This window comes from Littorina saxatilis, linkage group LG6 (assembly GCF_037325665.1).
Source record: "Littorina saxatilis isolate snail1 linkage group LG6, US_GU_Lsax_2.0, whole genome shotgun sequence".
Taxonomy (NCBI): Eukaryota; Metazoa; Mollusca; class Gastropoda; order Littorinimorpha; family Littorinidae; genus Littorina; species Littorina saxatilis.
Genome location: NC_090250.1, coordinates 28,182,994 through 28,202,993, shown reverse-complemented (window position 1 = coordinate 28,202,993; position 20,000 = coordinate 28,182,994). Strand labels below are relative to the sequence as shown.

Below are 20,000 nucleotides of genomic sequence, written 5' to 3'. Positions count from 1 at the left end.
AAGCTGAAGCTTTGTGCGGTCAGCTTCGTGAAGTGGACTTCGTAAAGACAACTTCGTCGAATTATTTGAGGCTTTACGGTGCATCTTCCCAGTTTAACATTTGAAGACATTAACAAGATCCCACTCGTACTAGTGCGATGTTTTTTGCCCAACCTACTTTCTCGTGTGACTCTTACCCCAGGTGTGAACAGACATGGCCCAGCAGGCCCCGTGGAGTACGTCTCGGCCTTCCCAGGCCAAACCGACAACCCCTTCGTGCAGTACGACCAGCGTATCTACGACGCCTGGTGGCGACTGACGGCCGTTGCTGCCGGTCAGTTCGTGGCCGAGCCTCTCTACATTCCCGGCCGCTGTCTCATGCATGGTCGCACCGGCCTGTGTCTCAGTCCCCCCCTGACTGCCAGGGAGCAAGGAGACATCTCTCGAGGGACGTGGGACAAGGCCAGGACGGTCAGCGTCATCACTCTGCCGGACTTTGCCGTCACGCGGCCTGGTGCATACGTGGACTAGTTTTTAAGTTTGGGGAAAGTGCGGTTGGTGTGGTGTTTTTGAAAGACGCGTGTGGGATACCGCGACATTGAGACGGCTGTAGATCTGTTGTAAAGCTCTAGAAGAGCGTTGCCGTTTCGTCTTACACCCCCAGCTCGCCATCAGGGATAACTGTATTACGGTTACGGGGAGAGCGATCAAATACTCAATACGGACCGAGACAACGACGACGTCATTTTTCTCGTGCCCTCATTACACGTGCTCTGTTCCCATGAAGGAACTTGTGGCACCAAACGGGATGTTACACCGGCAGTTTTTGAGACGAAAAAATGACGTTGGCGTAGTATCGGCCCCGTATTGTGTATTCGGTCGTTTTCCCCGCAACTTCTATAATGTTAGTGTTTTTGCTTTGTTTTAGTAACACATAGCCGTGAATAAAAATCAGTTAGCAAAAATATGAATAAGCATAACGAAAGATGCCGTTTAATTCAAATATGTGACGTACATGTACAGATGCACATCCTTATTGAAGAAAAGTTTTTATGAGCGGTTGTATATGTCACGGGAGGATGACCTGATGCTTGTCTGTATTACTGGTAGGGAATTCACAAACTTGTTGTTTCTTTTTGAAGTGAGCAATCACCACACACATAAACAGAGACACTAAATACATGTCCAAACCCCAGACATGCACAACATAACCTGCTAAACAAGTATAATAAATATATCTTGATGTACATTAATTAGAAGAACAAGCACATTTTTTTCTGTACTTTGTAATAATTATGCTATTTGTGGAATAGAGAGAGAAAAAAAAAGAAGAAAAAAAAAGAAGAAAAGTCAGCATGGTAAAACTCCTATTTTTGCAGACACAACACAAACACAAAACATACGAAAATAGAAACGTTCACATAGAGATTTCGAACTTACACCCTTTCAGATACATGTATTTTAGTTTTAATTATGCCAGTCATTTGAGCCCATGAACCGCAAGCTGAAATAATTATTGCTGGCGCACCTGCCCTCTAAATAGAAATGGTTGTGTTCTGTGCTGCAGGTAGATCCTTTTATATTATTTTTCAGTTTCTTGACTCAGTTTCTCGCGACAAGCAAGGCCAGTTTATTGTCATAACGAGTCCATTAGCATAATATCGCGATATTTTGTTTTTATTGTCTCTTTAACCTTTTTCTTAGGCATATGGGCCTCAACACACACGATGAATTCAGAGTTTAAAGCCCCCACACCCTGTATATACAGCCTGGCTATTTACTGCGAAGAGCAAAACTATTTTGCAAAATTAATGTCTCAGATTGACAGTAACTTTATTGTATCAACATTCTTCTCAGATAGAAGCCAGGCTGTCGATTTAGAGCGCGTGTACGAGTGGACGGATGCTCCTACCTTGCATTCAACCTTAGCACGGAATTGCGCCCGATCTAAAGTCCGTAGTTACGCGTTTTTTTAGTCGTCTGCATTGTCACTCGCAAGTTTTGTTCAGCAGCTGTATAAGAATACAACCCGTCCTTGTTTGTTTAGAATGTGCATATTCGTGACACGCCCCCGCATGCGACGTTCACATTTGTAATTACTAAAGGCACACTCCTTCTCCTGCTCCCCATCTTAGATCTTGCCAGGTTTGTACGTGGGATAAGACCATCCCTCCACTTGGTCACATACCACACATCAACAGCCTAAAATCTTGCTGTGGTAGTTTAAAATTTTTTTTTTAATGAATTAATTTCTTTAAAGGTGGATTTTGCGAAATGAATTCATAAAAAGAAAATTGCCACTGTGCACAGAGAGAACCCAGGCTGTTCATTTTTTGAGGGATGGTTTGATCTCATGTAAAAGCCTGGTCAGATCTGGGACGGTGAGCCGAGCTGTTTACACGGGAAGGAATGTGCCTTTAAGTTATGCGGTGTACTAAATTAGTTGCGTTCAAACTTGACTAGTACCGCACGTGAAGGTCTCCCAGAGCATTAGAACAGGTGTTTTTGCCGTTCATATGTAATGGGGTAATGATGGATCTTAAGTAAAGAGATAATTCTGCTGCTAAAGAATTTTTTAGCACAGATCTGTTTGTCTTCCTTTAGTTTTTTATTTCAATTTTTTTTTTTTTTTTTTTTTACAATCTTACGAAGTCATTGTCCAAGTTTTCTTATGTACTGATAACAATACTTTTATTGAACTACACTTGGCAAAACAATTATTGCCACAAATTTCGCACACAAATAAAAGCATTTATTCTCGTGTCATTTCATTCAAACTCGCTATGCCAGGGAAGGCCGTTTACTTGACTTTCTGAATCGACTTTCGGATCAAAGATGTCTTTTACAGGGATCACGTGACAGCCGCTAAAATAAGGGTACCATCAAAATCGACTGGACAAAAACGTAAGGGACCAATTAAAAATCGATGAAAAATCACAATACGCAAAACTTTGCAACATTCGAAAAGAATGTCAAACGATCTACCCACAACATATTGTTTTGTGCAGCTAGCTTGCGTATTTCTTGTGCTATGCTTAATCCTACTGATGCAGGTGTCGATCGCATGAGCGGCCCAAAACGGGAGTTTTCGCGTTAATTTTGAGGGGTATCATGACAAAAAGCGCCGTATTGCAGCGACAACTTGATGGATTGCTTTGAAACATTCAGAATATTTTGCCTATGTACTACTAGACGTACTCAGAGTAACCGGCATTTGTTCAGGTGTTACGCATTGTTCCGAAAAAAAGTTGTCAAACTCGTCGTGGGATTGTTTGCTTGTATCAAAAACATTCATGACTTCGCATATCTACAGACACATGATTGATACATGAATTTCCGAAGTGTCATTTTTGTGTAGCCACTGGCGTAAATTTGCTAGTCACGCAAAGTCATGAGAAATAATGGAACATTCACGCTGTAGTTATCATCCTAAAAATATCAAGCGTGTTTTCAGGCCTAGGAAATTTGCCTTAGTACTTACACGCAAATGGAACGGTCACAGCATCCCTGTAAAAGAAATCTTTAACCCGAAAGGTGATTCAGAAAGTTAAGTAGACGGCCTTACCTGGCATTGCAAGGTTGAATGAAATGACACGGGAACAAATGCTTTAAATTGGGTGCGACATTTGTCGCAATAATTGTTTGGCCAAGTTTATGTTGTGTCACGGAGATAAACCGTGTTTTGATATGGCTTTATCGTCGGCGTGTTTTATTTAGTGCTGATTAAATATTACAAAATGGCGTCTTTTTTGACTTGGGTATCCATTCATTCTGTGATAAACTTGTAAACACTTCCAGTTGCATGTTTGTATTTCCTTGCGTCTGATGCATAAAGCTTGCCCGTCAGTTTATTCATGTGTACTTTTTGCACAGAGGTCGCCCCTCTCCCACCTACCTCTCCTAATTATTACGTGTGAGAGATCTACACACACACACACACACACGCGCGCGCTCGCGCGAACACACACACAAACACACACAGTCACACACACACACAAACACGAACGCACACACACACAAACACACACACAAACACACTCACACACACACACACACACACTCACACACACACACACACACACACACACACACACACATACACACACACGCTACTAGGCTCGCACACACTGCACGCACATGCACACTTACAGATACACGTACGCGTGTACACACGTACACAGTGACACACGCAAACAATGCAATGCAATAATCATATGCTACCTCACGAGCTCCAGTACCAGCGCAAACACCACCAACAACATGAAAAAACACGACCAGAATACACCTGCTGTGCTTCTTGATATTTTATTATATCAGTCTCTGCGAACCACACACATACTCGTACGAACGCACGCTCACAACTGAGCGCGCTCGCGCGCGCACACACGCACACACACACGCACACACACACCGGCCTACCAACATATAGGTGACATAATTATACCGTATACTGCATCTGTACACTCTAATTTTAATAATAATACCAAAAAAAGTTCACACACACACACACGTATACTGCATCTGTACACTCTAATTTTAATAATAATAAAAAAAAAAGTTCACACACACACACACACACACTGCACACACACGGCACACACACACACACACACACACACACACACACACACACACAGAGCATACACATACACCTGCTATGTACAGTATACACTATAAATTGGACAGCAGGACCACACTACACAAATTCACAAACAACCAGTCGAAGTAATAATTTCGGTACATGAATTACAGGGAAGACCGCTGTGAGTAAAATGTTCAACGATGCACGCTATAAATAGAAACGCGGAATACCCGCTGACCTTACCGCTAAGTATTGCGAGGGTTGGCCGAAGTGTAAACATCTATATCTATAAACTGTGTTTACGTATTTTGCGTGATGAATGAATGCCACCGGATTTACAGGGAATGATATTAGCTGTCTGACAAAAATAATGTCTTCGTCAATTCGAACTCTGTGCGTATATATATTCAAAACAGAATGCCCTAGTTTGAGTACTGGTGAAGTTAGGTTACTGTCTTTTGTAGACTACGAGACAGGTAAACATCAAAAGGCATGACTTGTAGAAGGGAGGAAGGTGGGGATGGGGTGGAGAGGGTGGCTTAATGATAAAATGTTGTTTTTTGCTGATGTCAGTTCTCTGGTAAAGATTCTACTCAAAACTACTGAGGCTGAAATTTGCGGATGTAAGGTAACCTTCATCGTCCTGGGGAGACTCTATTCAAATCTGCTCAAAATGTAAAGCTGCCCTCTATTGGTATAATCGCCTTGAGATCTAAGTGAACTCGTATCTACTCCGACCCTCTACCTCATTCAATGGCTAAAACAACGCCAATAACATTTCTGAAGCAGGGTAAATCAAGAACACAAAGGTTATCGCCAACTGTACAACACTAGAAACAAGCGTGTACTCAGTTAATCATCGTTCATAGCTGCAATTTCTTTGAGATATATACACACCAGGGCCGGACTAGGCTAAGAGGAGTGGGGGAGGGGGTGCCAGTGGTGGTCCAGGGGGATGTTCCCCCTGGCGGGGTCAAGGGGCAGTGCCCCTTGTGGGGGTCAGGGGGCTTCGCCCCCTGAAGCTGATGGGTAGGTCATATTCTGAGATAGGAAAATGGTCGCTCCTTGCGTGAAACGGCATAAAATAAACAATAATAAAAAAATGTTTTAAATAAGTGAGGTACATGTTTAGGCTAGGGGGGGGGGGGGGGGGTGCGCAACCCCCATAACCCCCCCGGTAGTCCAGCCCTGCACACGTGGGCAGTTTCTGAAATTACTGAAATAACGCACTGTATTGCAGTACAACTGTTTTCTAAGAAAAGAAACAAACCATTGAAGAAAACAAGTAACGAAAGGAAAGAATCACCAACACTGTGTCCGCATATCTGACCCTTTAGCTCTCTGTCAGTCCGTCCATCATTCTGTTCGTCATTTTGTTTGTCATTCAGTCTGTTTGTCTGTCTGTCTCTCTGTCTGTGTCTCTCTCTGTCTCTCTGTCTCTCTCTGTCTCTCTCTCTCTCTCTCTCTCTCGCTGTCTAGTATGTTCTGACTCTCTCTCTCTCTCTCTCTCTCTCTCTCTCTCTCTCTCTCTCTCCGCTCTCTCTCTCTCTCTCTCACTTTCCCCTCTCTGTCTGTCTGTCTGTCTGTCTCTCTCATACTCTCCGCCCTCCCCCCCCTTCTCTCTCTCTCTCTCTCTCTCTCTGTCTGTCTGTCACTCTCTTTCCTCTCTCTCTCTCTCTCTCTCTCTCTCTCTCTGTCTATTCTGACTCTCTCTCTCTCTTTCGCTGTCTGTATATTCTGACTGTCTCTCTCTCTCTCTCTCTCTCTCTCTCTCTCTCTCTCTCTCTCTCTCTCTCTCTCTCTCTCTCCCCTCTATGTCTGTCTGTCAGACTCTCTCTCTCTCTCTCTCTCATTCTCTCTCTCTCTCTCTCTCTCTCTCTCTCTCTCTCTCTCTCTCTCTCCCCCCCAACCCTCTCCTCCCATTTCGTTCTCTCTCTAAGCCCTCATGAAAAAACCCTCATATGAACAAACCCCGCTGAGTGGGCCAAAGCCATTATTCACCCAATCTTCAAAAAAAAGGCAACGATGAGAACCCTGACAATTACAGGGGCGTGTCGCTGCTAAGCTGTGTCAGTAAACTGTATACTGCCATCATTAACAATAGATTGACTAAGTGGGCTGAAATGAACAATGTCATGTCTGAGTCCCAAGCTGGGTTCAGAAAAGGATATACGACAGTGGACCATATTTTCACGTTATATGCAGCTGTAAGCAAGCAACTTAAACAACACAAGAAACTGTATGTGGCCTTTGTGGACTTCCAAAAGGCGTTCGACACCGTCAAAAGAGACGTACTATGGAATGTACTGCTCAAGATCAGCATTGGGGGCAAAATGCTTCAAACACTCAGAGCAATGTACTCAAACGTATTATCTTGTGTTCGATGTAACTCTGACTACACGGCCTTTTTTGAGTGTATGCAAGGTCTCAAACAAGGATGCTTGGCAAGCCCAAGCCTGTTCTCTTTTTTGATTAACGAACTTGCGTCTGAAATGATTCTAAAAGGGAGGCATGGAATTCAACTTCTTCCGGGTGAAATTGAACTATTTATCATGATGTTTGCTGACGACATAGCATTGCTCTCAGTGACACCGGTGGGACTACAAAACCAGTTAAATATATTGCATGAAGTTGCCAACAGATAAGGTTTAAAGGTAAACAAAGAAAAAACAAAAGTGTTGGTATTTCGCAACGGTGGATACTTGGGGAAAAACGAAGCCTGGACATTTGGTCACGACAACATGTACGTTACCAACTCGTATAAATATCTCGGCTTAACCTTGACCACCAAAGTTTCCATCCAACGATGCTTTGAAGACTCTATTGTACGAGCTAAGCGTGGTGTTATCGACATTTTTAGAGTTCTGTGGAATATTGGATGTTATGATCTAAACCTTTTTTTCACACTCTTTGATACACAGATTACCCCCATATTGCTATACGGTTCAGAAATGTGGGGTTGTTTTGATTGCTCTAACATTGAAAAGGTACACATGTTCGCATGCAAACGGATAATAGGTGTTTCCCCCCAAAGTCCCAAAATGCATGGTATACGGAGAACTCGGTAGATTTCCCCTATCAGTTCTCGCTGCTACCAGATGCGTTAAATACTGGTTGCGGCTAAATCGCCTCCCCAACACAAGATATGTAAAAATGGCCCATGTGATGATGAGGAACATGGCAGACAGAGGGACAGACAATTGGTCCGCTAGGGTCAGGAACCTCCTATGTGAAAATGGGTTCACAAAAGTCTGAAGAGTTTGCAGTCAGTATCAGTGTAAATCTAATACTGCCGTTGTTACAACGCGTGTCAGGTACAAAGCGACCGAAAGAGTTTCATATCGCTGTTGGTCGTTTGTGGAGACTGTACCCCCTTTAATATGAAGAGGCCTAGGCTAATGTTTCACATCCTCAACCACAGAAGGTGTATAACAATAGCGGAAAGAAGTTCACAACCTGGTATTCCTGCTCCGTAAGGCGAAAGAGGAAGTAGAACAAGGGGAACAACAACGTTTGTATCGTGACAGGATTGTGCTGATCTGGCTTAAATTCGGTCAATGGTGTTTGTCGTCTGCCAAGGCCAGGGGAAACAACTCAACTCAGTTCCGCCCGTGGACTGGAAGCAGAAACCCCGCAGTGATAATGACTGGCAAACGGTGAATAAACCAGCAGACGTTTTTCAGGTACTGTTGAGGTTAACCAAGAGAGGAACTCCGAAGCTGTGGAACATCCCTCACGAACTGGAAGACGAAAAGGAGGAGAAGCTGGAATTGGTGCATGGTGACTGTCTGCAAAAGTAACCACACCTCGTATTTATCGACACGTCTTGATTTGGACGTCGGTCTTCAAATATACGGAACGCGGATCGTATCAACTGATGAAGGAAATTGATGCATCCAAAACCAAGAATTCGATGCATCATTTTCGTATCGGATGCATCATTTTCACAAAAAGATGCATCATTTTCAAAAAGGATGCATCATTTTCCAAAACTGATGCATCCGCTACGAAAATGATGCATCCTTTTAGGAAATGATGCATCATTTTGATGCATCACTTTCGGTTTTGTATGCATGCGAAAGATCATTCATTTCCGGTATTTCCGTAAGAAATGCCTGAGCACGGAAAAACTTGAAATGACATTTTGACGAATATAAACAGATTGGTTAAATAAAACAAAAATAAACGTACAACATACCATTAAATAGGGAACAAGTCAAAGTCACGGCATTATGCATTTTAAGGCATTTTTTGTTTTGTTTGTGGTTTGTCTTTTGTGCACACGAAGTTTTGACGCCCTTGACCTTCGACTCAAACTTTCGTTTTCCGACGTTTTCAACATGGCCGAAGAAGAATCGTTTTTGACTGGTGTTCGGCGAACCTTTTCTTATTGTGCAAATGTTTTGCGATCGGGATCTTACACACAAGAAGCCCTTGTACGATGCATCAAATTCGTGGTTTTGGATGCATCAATTTCCTGCATCAGTTGATAGAAATAGTTCGTTTCGCTTCGTATTCCAGTTCAAAGTTTGCTTTTTGCTCGGCACTTTCCGGGAAAACCCGAGAATTCTGATGCATCCAAACGATGCATCAAATTCTTGGTTTTGGATGCATCAATTTCCTGCATCAGTTGATACGATCCGCGTTCCGTACAAATATACTGACTGGCGGGGATTTTCTGTGAACTTACTATATATTCTGATGTAAGGACCCCTGAATAGAAAGAAGAAAAAAAACCCTGTTAAAACCTTTGAAATCTACGCAGTATGAATTGCCTAAACCCAAGAAAACAAAAACGAAGTTGTCGAAGAAGAAACAAATAAGAACAATAAGGAGCAGAAGACACCGACATGACACATGCAACACACACACATGTATACAAACATCATGGTATCGCTCCCAGACCCCACCCAACCCAGCCCTCATCCCCGTTCCTCTTCCACTCCCTCTCCCCCACCACACACTCACACACACACACATCCCCCTCCCCACCCACACACTCACACATCCCCCTCCCCCATCACACACACACACACATCCCCCTCCCCCACCACCACACACTGTGACACACACACACACATCCCAATCCTTCACACAAAGACTTCCTGAGGATTAATTAAAACAAAACGGAGAAGAAAAAAGACTTCCCTGTCAAGCTGTTCTCATAAACAATTAAGACATTCAAGGATCAGATTTCGATTCTCCCAGGAAAGTCATGCAATATTCAGGTAAGGCACAAAAAAAAAAGGTGTGGTTACGGTAACATAGCCCAAAAAAATAGGGTAGGAAGGTAGGCAATCACTTTTTTTTTTTTAACTTTTTTTTCTAATGTGTACAAATTAAACCTACTTGACAGGGAAATAAGTGTGCGACTCGAGCGCTGTCGCTTTCATTGCGTTTTCTGCACTCGTTTTTTTTTCGTTTTTTTCTTCTTTTTTTGACAAATGTAATAAAAAGTTATAGGGTCGGCCCCAAAAAATAGGGTAGGTCGGGTTACCGTAACCACACCTATTTTTTTTTTAGGCCTAACCTGACCAAAATATCAAGTGTCCCACATACCTGCACGAACTGGCCTCGTTGACGTGATAAAACCTGCATCGTCTGCTTCGCCTCCCTCGACAAACCCTCTCCAGGCAGAGCTTACCGTCATGGCTGGCCAGGCAATATTTCCTAAACTTGTACGGTTTTACGATGCAATTGTTCCCTGGAAGCCACTCCACATCCCAGATTGAATTTTCGGTGACACGGTCTTCGTCTTCCAGAGTAACTTCCCTGGAGAAAGGGCGTCTTCGAAAAACGTTCTTCGCACAGAGGTACGCCATCTTGCCGTCGAGTCTTCTGTATCTGAGCGATTTCAAGATAGGCGTGTTCCCGTCAGTCGTGTCCACGTGGGATTCCACGTCGTTGAGATAGAACGTGAAATGTTGGTCCGGAACTGTCTGCTTGATTTCTGAAACCAGACACAGCCGTTCTCCCCCGCATTCGATTCGTAGAAAGTCATTGCCTATCCGAAGCCTCACCGCGTCCGTTGATTCCAAAGAGTACTCGTAACCTCCCTTGATTATGACTCTTGATGACTTGTTCCCCATTATTTATGCATACACTGACGTCAAAGGCAGAGTATACTTATGCTGACGTCAGTTCAATACACGGACCTGCAAACACGGCAACACAATCTCTTTGTGAGGACAGTCTATACACGGGAAAACACCCCTCCGTAGGTTACACCACCGAACTCAGCCCAACACTTTTCCTCCGAAAGCGAAGTATGGCTAGCTAAATGGCGAGGCGGAAAACACGGCTATACAGGTGTAAGCCCACCGCGCGGAAGTTCGAGTGCACGTGGAAGTTGCAGTCCACGGGCGCAGAAGAAGAAAGAAACAGCGTGACTGTCTTCACAAGTTTGGCTTGTAAAACAACACAAGCACTCTTCTCAGTCTATACTTGTTAATCAGCACAAGCACTCTTTTTACTCTATGTTATTTGTAAAACAACACAAGCTCTCTCCTCAGTCTATAATAATGTTAGTCAGCACAAGCTCTCTGCTCAGTCTAAAGGTGGAAAAACAACACAAGCACTCTTCACAGTATATGATTCTACACCAGCAACAGTACTTATTCTCTGTCTCGGAGATCACCACCGTGCGACTAAATGCATATGACAGGCACCACTCACTGAGCTGCTAATCAAAAACGTAGGTTGTTATCAACTTTGCTGCTGTAGACTCTGCGGGGTTTTAAATGCTCGAACCTATTATTGGACACACGACAAAATGTCATAACCAAATTTCCGTATCAAACACAAAACAACTATTGAAGGTGCTACGTGCTATTGGGATGTGAAAGAGACGATGACTCCGAGTTTGTTTTTATATGGGCCACATTTTGTAGAACATCCGGGAGAGCTTCACATTTATAAATAACGCTGTGGGAAATCCCGCTATTGTGGCAGCCTTGAGTGGAAGTCAATAGGTTGGGGTGGCTCTGTGCCAAGTAACATGATACGCGGGTTACACAGGTAGACAGCATTCTAATTGTAGGTCGCGGGGTAGATTTATTAAAGTGAAGGTTTACTTGAGGGGGCGTCCGAGTTCAATGTCATTTCTTTTTCACTGTATCATATCTGTTTGTCTGTCTGTCTCGCTCTGACTATGTTTTTCTCTGTATCTCTCGCTCTGTGTGCGTGTGTTTGATTGTGTTAGTGTGTTTGTGTGTGTTTGTGTACGTGCGTGCGTGCGTTCGGGCGTGCGTGGCTGTGTGTGTATGTATGTGTGTGTGTGTGTGTGTGTGTGTGTGTGTGTGTGTGTGCATGTATGTGTGTGTGTGTGTGTATGTGTTTGTGTGTGTGTGGAGAAAAGCGACTACAGGAATATTTTTTGTCTTTTCTCCATATGCAATTTTCTTCTTAAAGTGTATAGAGTGAAGAAGAAGAAAAGGCGTAGAGAGCAGAATATATTATCTAATTTAGTATTGAAACTGTGTGGAATTAAGATTCACACTCTAAAATCATATTTGTTCTTTCCCTTAGTAAATGGTTTGGAAATACGTATGATACAGTCCTTTTCCATTGTTCTCTTGCGATAGAATTTAATTGGCTTTGAAACAATGGCGCCGAGTGAACTGACACGATTTTAACCCCTAGGTCACTTCTCCTGTCACTCACCCCCTACGGCTTTGTTTGTGCACGTGGGCCGTCAGCGAGACTGAGTATTGTTTTGCTACGTCCACCTCTCACCTCTCTTCTCCCCAACCCCCTTTTCCTGTCTGACCTGATTCTTTATTTCTATGTTGCTTTGCTTTTGTTAATAATACTTGTTACACACAGACGAACACCCATACATAGACACACACACATACACACACATACACACACTCTCTCTTTCTCTCTCTCTCTCTCTCTCTCTCTCTCTCTCTCTCTCTCTCTCTCGCTCTCTCTCTCTCTTTCTCTCTCTCTCTCTCTTGTAGCTTTTATATCATTCTTTATTTTACCCATGTTTTCGATATAAAAATGTATTCTGTATTTATTTGTTTAGTAGAATTTAGATTTTATGTTTATCATCTACATATGAGAAGCATGTTGAATATAGGCTACACTGTCTTTGATTGTGGTTAACTTGTAACTGCATACGGTTTTTGGTGTGACATGACTATTTTGCGAGGTAATAGTCAGAGGTTTTGCACTTTGTTCACAGTGTTGATAACCAATGACTCAGTGTTTGGTATCAAAAGATGCGTCGAAGAATTTCCATTTTATTGATGTATTTCTTTATAAACGGTTCTGATGTAGTTTTCTTAGTACAGGGGTTTTTGTGTATTTTTGAGGGATTTTAACTGTAGCTTCTATGGAGGCTGACAGCAGCCTCGAAACTCTCCCCCCTCCCTCCCCATTTTGTTCTGTGGTCCCAGAGCAACGTTTTCATTGGTTCTTTGGCGGTGACGTCAGGGACAGTCACGAAAGGTATATAAGCTGTTAGTTTTCAAGGTTCGGGGGAGCAACAGCTCCGCTTGAACCTCAGAAACCAAATGTGCCTCCAGACACACAGATCCCTTAGACGGCCGAGGCTGTGGCCTCTAAGGTTCTCTTGTACCAAACCGCCTCCTGACTCTGCATCAGATTGCTTGCGCTGGCATCTGCTTACATAGACCCACATTAAGTCACCACCGAGTGGTAGACACAGACGACATTTGGTAGCACTGACTGCCAGCTTCACGGTAATGCGTACCCATAGCGCGGCTCTGCATGGGTGGGAATGTTCTGAGCAAAACACTATGTGTTACTCCATACCCCCCGCCCTCCATGGAACTTCTTGTCCCCAACAAATTGCCCAGTCGGTAGAGGCGCTGGCTTTAAAACCGGTTGTTACTATCAGCGTGGGTTCAACCCCCAAGTTCGGCGCGGGATGTGTGTCCCAGAGTTAACTTTGTGCAGACTCTCCTCGGTGTCCGAACACCCCCGTGTGCACGCATGCGCACGATAAAGATCCCAGGGTCACAGCGAAAGCCTCAGGCCTTGGAAACACGAATACATGCAAAAATATGAAGCCCGGGTGTCCGTTCGGCCAACAGCCAAAAAAGTAACCATTTCAGCACTGACCCAAGACGACCCAACCCGGTCCCTAGCCCATTTCAGGTCTCCTCTAGCAGCCGGCAACCAGCTGTCTACATCCCTCCCCCCCCCCCCCCCCCCGCATTTTTATTTTTTATTTTCATACAAAGCCGGGTTTTCCCGTGTAACATGCCCCTAATGGGTTCGCTGTGAGGGCGTAAAACTTTCATTTTCTCAGGTTTGGGGGAGTCTCGAGCAACCAACCTGACCTCGTGTCTAAAAGGTATACCGGACTCCCCACTTGGAGGTACAGCATTGCTTCTTTGGGAATGGTTGTGGGAGGATCCCAACCTGAGTACTGAGAAGTATTTGTTGTCATCTCTAATTGTCCTCCGGGGTCTGAGCAACCAACCTGATTTTGTGTCTAAATGGTATTCCGGACTCCGCCCTGTGAACTGAACTAACAGGGTTAAAAACAAACGTTCCGCAGTCCCAGGTTACCACACGGCGAGTAAAGTGGCGTCGCTTTACTCTTTTACTTTATTTTTACTCAGGCCCCGAACCCCTGCCCAAATTTTCAGCCATTTTAGGACATAGGATATTTTTTTCAGTAGCGTATTTTTGTTAAGGGTACCTACGGGTCATGCCCACATTTTCAGCCATTTTAGGACTTAGAATATATTTTTAAGTAGTAGGAAAATTACAGGAATAGAGTGAACCAATGTACAGATATACTTTCTGAAAAGAACCTACGCCTTGTATTGAGTTGTTTTCATGATTTGTTTTGATACTGGTTGGTCCGGTGTCAGAATAATGTGCATGACTGGGTGAGACATGAAGCCTGTGCTGCGACTTCTGTCTTGTGTGTGGCGCACGTTAAATGTCAAAGCAGCACCGCCCTGATATGGCCCTTCGTGGTCGGCTGGGCGTTAAGCAAAAAAAAAAAAAAAATTGTTTTGATTCAATATAATTTTGAACTTCACCCGCCTCTTCTTGAGTTTATATTCAGTGTGTCTGTTTGTCCTGTCGTGTGATTGCCATCCTGACAAATGACCTTCAAACACGTATAACATCTAAGACACAGACACAGACAGTTAGAGTTAATGTGAAGCTAAGACCGCTCGGCTTTACATGTGTATGTGTGTGTGTGTGTGTGTTTGTGTGTGTGGGTGTGTGTGTGTGTGTCAGTGTGTGTGTGTGTGTGTGTGACTCTCTCTCTCTCTCTCTGTGACTCTGTCTGTACTGTCTCTCTCTCCCCAGCCCCCCTCTCTCTCCTTCTTTCTCTCTGTCTCTGTCTGTCTGTCTCTGTCTCTCTTTCTGAGGACTGTCTCTGTCTCTCTCTCTGTGGACTGGGTGGCCGAGTGGTAACGCACTTGCGCTCGGAAGCGAGAGGTTGCGAGTTCGACCCTGGGTCAGGGCGTTAGCAATTTTCTCCCCCCTTTCCTAACCTAGGTGGTGGGTTCAAGTGCTAGTCTTTCGGATGAGACAAAAACCGAGGTCCCTTCGTGTACACAACATTGGGGTGTGCACGTTAAAGATCCCACGATTGACAAAAGGGTCTTTCCTGGCAAAATTGTATAGGCATAGATAAAAATGTCCACCAAAATACCCGTGTGACTTGGAATAATAGGCCGTGAAAAGTAGGATATGCGCCGAAATGGCTGCGATCTGCTGGCCGATGTGAATGCGTGATGTATTGTGTAAACAAATTTCATCTCACACGGCATAAATAAATCCCTGCGCCTTGAATATGTGCGCGATATAAATTGCATAAAAAAAATCCCTGCGCTTAGAACTGTACCCACGGAATACGCGCGATATAAGCCACATATTGATTGATTGATTTCTGTGGTTCTCTCTCTCTCTCTCTCTCTCTCTCTCTCTCTCTCTCTCTCTCTCTCTCTCTCTCTCTCTCTCTCTCTCTCTCTCTCTCTCTCTCTCTCTCTCTCTTTCTCGATTATTTGATTGCTTCCAGCAATAATGGCACGACAGCATTATGAACTCGGAGCGTTTTGAATTGTATTCGCTTGTCAAACAGGACATCCGCACATAAATGTATATAGACCATATTGAACTGAGCTGGGTTTTTTACGACTACGTACAGTTTTCGTTCGGTACATTACCCCTAACCCATTAACATTCACAGATTTTGTACCAAGCCTTTTGTTATGTCCTGTATGCAAACAGGAAGTGGAAGATGAGAAACATGTATTGTTTATATGAAAAGGATATTGTGAATATACCGGTTCACATATTAACAGAAAAATTAATGTCAAGAGTGAAGACGTAAACAATGTTGTTTTGTTGTTGTTGTTGTTGTTGTTGTTGTTGTTGTTGTTGTTGTTGTTGTTGTTGTTGTTGTTGTTGTTGTTGTTGTTGTTGTTGTTGTTGTTGTAAACAATGTTATGTCAGTTGATAACGAGGATTCAGTGGTACAGGTGGCAAGGTTTTTGTATCGCGTGTTTCAGAAAAGAACGAGGGTTTTGGTCTAGTTTCCAAATGTGTGGTAAGAAGAACTAGTCAGCGGGACTTTATAATGGTTCCTGATTAGAGAGAGGGAAAGAGAGAGAGAGAGTGAGAGGCAGAGAGAGACAGAAAGAAAGACCGTTGTTGTATATAGCAGTAGTTTGTTCTCATAAAAAGAGCGAGCATGAGACTCAATAATGCACTCCGTGCATAAACTTTTCATATTTGTATGCATAAATAAACGTGGAATAATAGAGCGGGAGTACTGATAGCCAATCATGCATGCTGGTGTTGTACCTACCCATTGTGTTAATAAATGCGATACATGTATATAGATGAAACAGAGAGAGAGAGAGGAGCGAGACAGAGACAGAGACAGAGATAAATACTGAGAGAGAGAGAGAGTATGTGTGTGCGTGTGTGTGTGTGTGTGTGTGTGCGTGTGTGTGTGTGTGTGTGTGTGTGTGTGTGATTGTGTGTGTGTGTGTATGTGTGTTGGTATGTGTGTGAGAGAGAGAGAGAGAGAGAGAGAGAGAGAGAGAGAGAGAGAGAGAGAGAGAGAGAGAGAGAGAGAGAGAGAGAGAGAGAGAGAGAGAGAGAGAGAGCGAGAGACTCGGACTCAGACTCAGACTCAGAACTTTATTACAAAAGGATAACGGTTTTAGGCAAAGCCTATTCTTCCAACCTGTCCTTTATACAACACATAAAGACAGACGCACATAAAAAAATATAAATTCAATGATATAAAATACAGAAATACATTGTATGGAATGCAACACAATGTGCATTTAAGGAATTTCATAAGGAGAACTGAAAAATTACAAAATTACATTGACATAGTTATACCTTTCATTTGGGAATAAAGTTGCTCCGATCAGCTACACATCCGTTATTACTAGTACAAAATGTTTAACAAAATAGCAATCGAATAAGACATTTCATTCACGAATGATGTGTGAACGTGACTCTCTTAAAGGTGGTCGTCTACATTTTTGCTTTTTTTCAATAATCTTATGGTTAGATTTCGATACAAAATTATGTCAAATGATGAATGAACCATGGGGAAAAAAATTATAGAAAAAAAAATATGTAAAAAAAGATTTTATTTTTGGGTAGCGTGACTCACGCTTCCAATATTTTGTTTTCTGTTTGCTGAGAACATGTGCTTTGCCTAAAAATACTGACCAATCAAATTCATGTCACTATGCTTATAGCCACGCCCAAACAAGTGCAGCAACAGTTTGACACTGGAGCGCTGTCCACGCTTTTTTTTAAACGCACGAAATGCACGGGATTTGAGAGGAGTTTTGCGCTTGGCATTTTCCAAATAAGGATATCCTACTATGAGTACTACGCTGGAATACTACAATGAATTTTCAAACGGCTACACTGGCTTCGTCTTTCCTGATCGAAAGGGGGTGTATAGTTGATATTTGTAGATAATAGACTCTGCATTTTAATGGTCAAATGGCGATTTCGGTATAAAAATGTAGACAAGGACCTTTAAACATTTTCACTGAAGTTGCATTTCTTATCTGTTGGGGGAAGGAGTTCCAGAGAAACGCTCCCGAGAAGGCTAAGCTCGATTTGTAGAGGTCTATGCGAGGTATAGGAGGGGTGATTTTTTGGGACCCATATCTTTTTGTGGCATGTTTGAAATGTGATTGCAAATATTTAGGACAGTCGTCATTTAGAATTTTATACATGAACACAGCCTTGTTTAACGTCAACTGATCTTTCAAGGGGAGGAAATTCAGGAGCTTTAGTTTATCATCCGTGGACCTATTCAAATCATGAAAAATAAGTTTTGCAGCTCGGCGATGCAGGGAATTGAGTCTTTTTAAATGAACATCACTGCAGTTTTCCCAAAGTGTCGATGCGAAGTTTATATGAGGCATTATGTGGGCGTAATAGAACATTTTGAGTGCTGCAGAATCTGCGTAATGCCTTAGTTTTGATAACAGGTACACATTTTTTTTATACTAGTTTGCAAATATTACTCAAATGAGTTTGCCATTTCAACTCTTGATCAATGGTAACACCCAACAATCTATGTTCCCTAACTTGCTGCACTTGAGTTGAACCAACTGACAGTTGTAATTGTAAAGGACTTAATTGGTGTTTTTGTCTCGTGGTTATCACCATACTCTTTGTTTTAATCGGTTGAATGATCATTGCATTAGAAACGCACCACTCAGTGATTTCATCCACACGTGACGGATTCCAAAGATTTTTGACTGGTGTGAACAGAAGAGTCATCCGCGAAGAATTCACATCTAACTTTTTCATCGGACACATAAAGGGGTAAATCATTTATATAAATACAGAACAAGATAGGTCCTAATACAGACCCTTGAGGGACACCACTCCTGACAAACTCGTTTGACGAAGTTTTACAGTCAATGGCTACATACTGTTTCCGTTTTGAAAGATACGATTCAAAAAAGGCACAGGCGGAGTCGTCTTTTAAATAGCACTTTAATTTCTTTAGTAGAAGTGAGTGATCTACTAGGTCAAAGGCTTTCTTAAAGTCCAAAAACAACGCTCCCGTTATTTCTGCTTTGTTTATTGCTGAGAGAGAGAGAGAGAGAGAGAGAGAGAGAGAGAGAGAGAGAGAGAGAGAGAGAGAGAGAGAGAGAGAGAGAGAGAGAGAGATTGATTGTCAATAAGTAGAAATATGTGACCTGTGTCAGTGATCCCCCCACCCCACCCCCCACATACAACCCGTTGAAATGAACCTTATGTTTACTTGATTTAATGTCTTCCGTCTAACGTCCCCCCCCTCTCTCTCTCTCTCTCTCTCTCTCTCTCTCTCTCTCTCTCTCTCTCTCTCTCTTTCTCTTTCTCTCTCTCTCTTTCTCTCTCTCTCTTCTCTTTCTCTTTCTCTCTCTCGCTCTCTCTTTCTCTCTCTCTCTCTTTATTCCTCTCTCTCTCTCTCTCTCTCTCTCTCTCTCTCTCTCTCTCTCTCTCTCTCTCTCTCTCGCTCTATCAAAGCCGTTGGAACAACATATCAACAAGTTTATTCTGTCACATTTTAACGAAAATGCTTTATTTCACCCAAATCAGTCCGGGTTCAGAACTCATCATTCATGCCACACAGCACTTGTTTCTTTAGTTGATCAGTGGTTGAGCAAGATCAACGAAGACAAATTATGTGCTGCTCTCTTCGTTGACTTTGCTAAAGCATTTGATGTGATTTATCATGGCCTACTTCTTAGGAAACTCGCGCTGTACGGCCTTAGAAATGATACAATATCGTTAATCAAGTCTTTTGTTTCTGATCGAGTACAAGCTGTGTGCGCCAACGGCTCTATGTCTAGCATGCAGTCGGTAGGTTATGGCATTCCTCAGGGATCTGTACTCGGCCCTCTTCTCTTTACGATTTATATTAATGACCTTCCCCTACACATAAGCAGTAACTGTGAACTCTTCGCTGATGATACCACTATTCACAATTCCCACTCAAACTGATGTGAAGGTATTGTCAAAACAACTTCAAGAAAGTGTTAACGAGCTTTTAGCGTGGACCGAATTAAATCACATGGCTCTTAATCCAGGCAAAACAAAAAGCATGCTTATTACCACCAGACAAAAACGCCAAAACTTAAAATCTAAACTTCCACCTTTAACGATTGATAATCACATTGTTGAAGAAGTTAATAAACACAAAGTTCTAGGTGTTATTCTTGATAACGATTTATCGTGGACTGATCACGTTACGGGAGTTTGTAAAATACTCTCCAAGAGGCTTTACTTGTTGTCCAGAATAAAACACTTCTTGAACAGGCATGGCAGGCAACTTTTCTTTAACGCTCACATTCAATCGATCATTGATTATGCGTCAACACTATGGGATTGTGCGAGTGCAAACACTCTGAAACCTTTATTTAGTATACATAAAAGAGCAATCAAAGTTATTTTTATTACA

At 42.8% G+C, this 20,000-nt stretch overlaps 1 protein-coding gene and 1 long non-coding RNA gene across 3 annotated transcripts in view; one reads left to right on the top strand and one right to left on the bottom strand.

The window, feature by feature from the left end:
- LOC138968909 (uncharacterized) overlaps window positions 1–510 on the top strand; it is a 9,004-nt gene extending 8,494 nt beyond the window's left edge. For both annotated transcript variants that reach the window (XM_070341582.1, XM_070341581.1), the window contains exon 4: window positions 182–510. In XM_070341582.1, coding sequence (XP_070197683.1) covers window positions 182–510 — 329 coding nt within the window. The remainder of the gene's footprint in view (window positions 1–181) is intronic.
- A 3,757-nt stretch (window positions 511–4,267) lies between these two features.
- Window positions 4,268–11,572, bottom strand: LOC138968908 (uncharacterized). Its single transcript, XR_011456317.1, has 2 exons — window positions 10,121–11,572; window positions 4,268–8,349 (listed from the first exon to the last, which is right to left on the bottom strand). It is a non-coding gene; the product is annotated as an uncharacterized lncRNA (long non-coding RNA).
- Window positions 11,573–20,000: the final 8,428 nt, after the last annotated feature.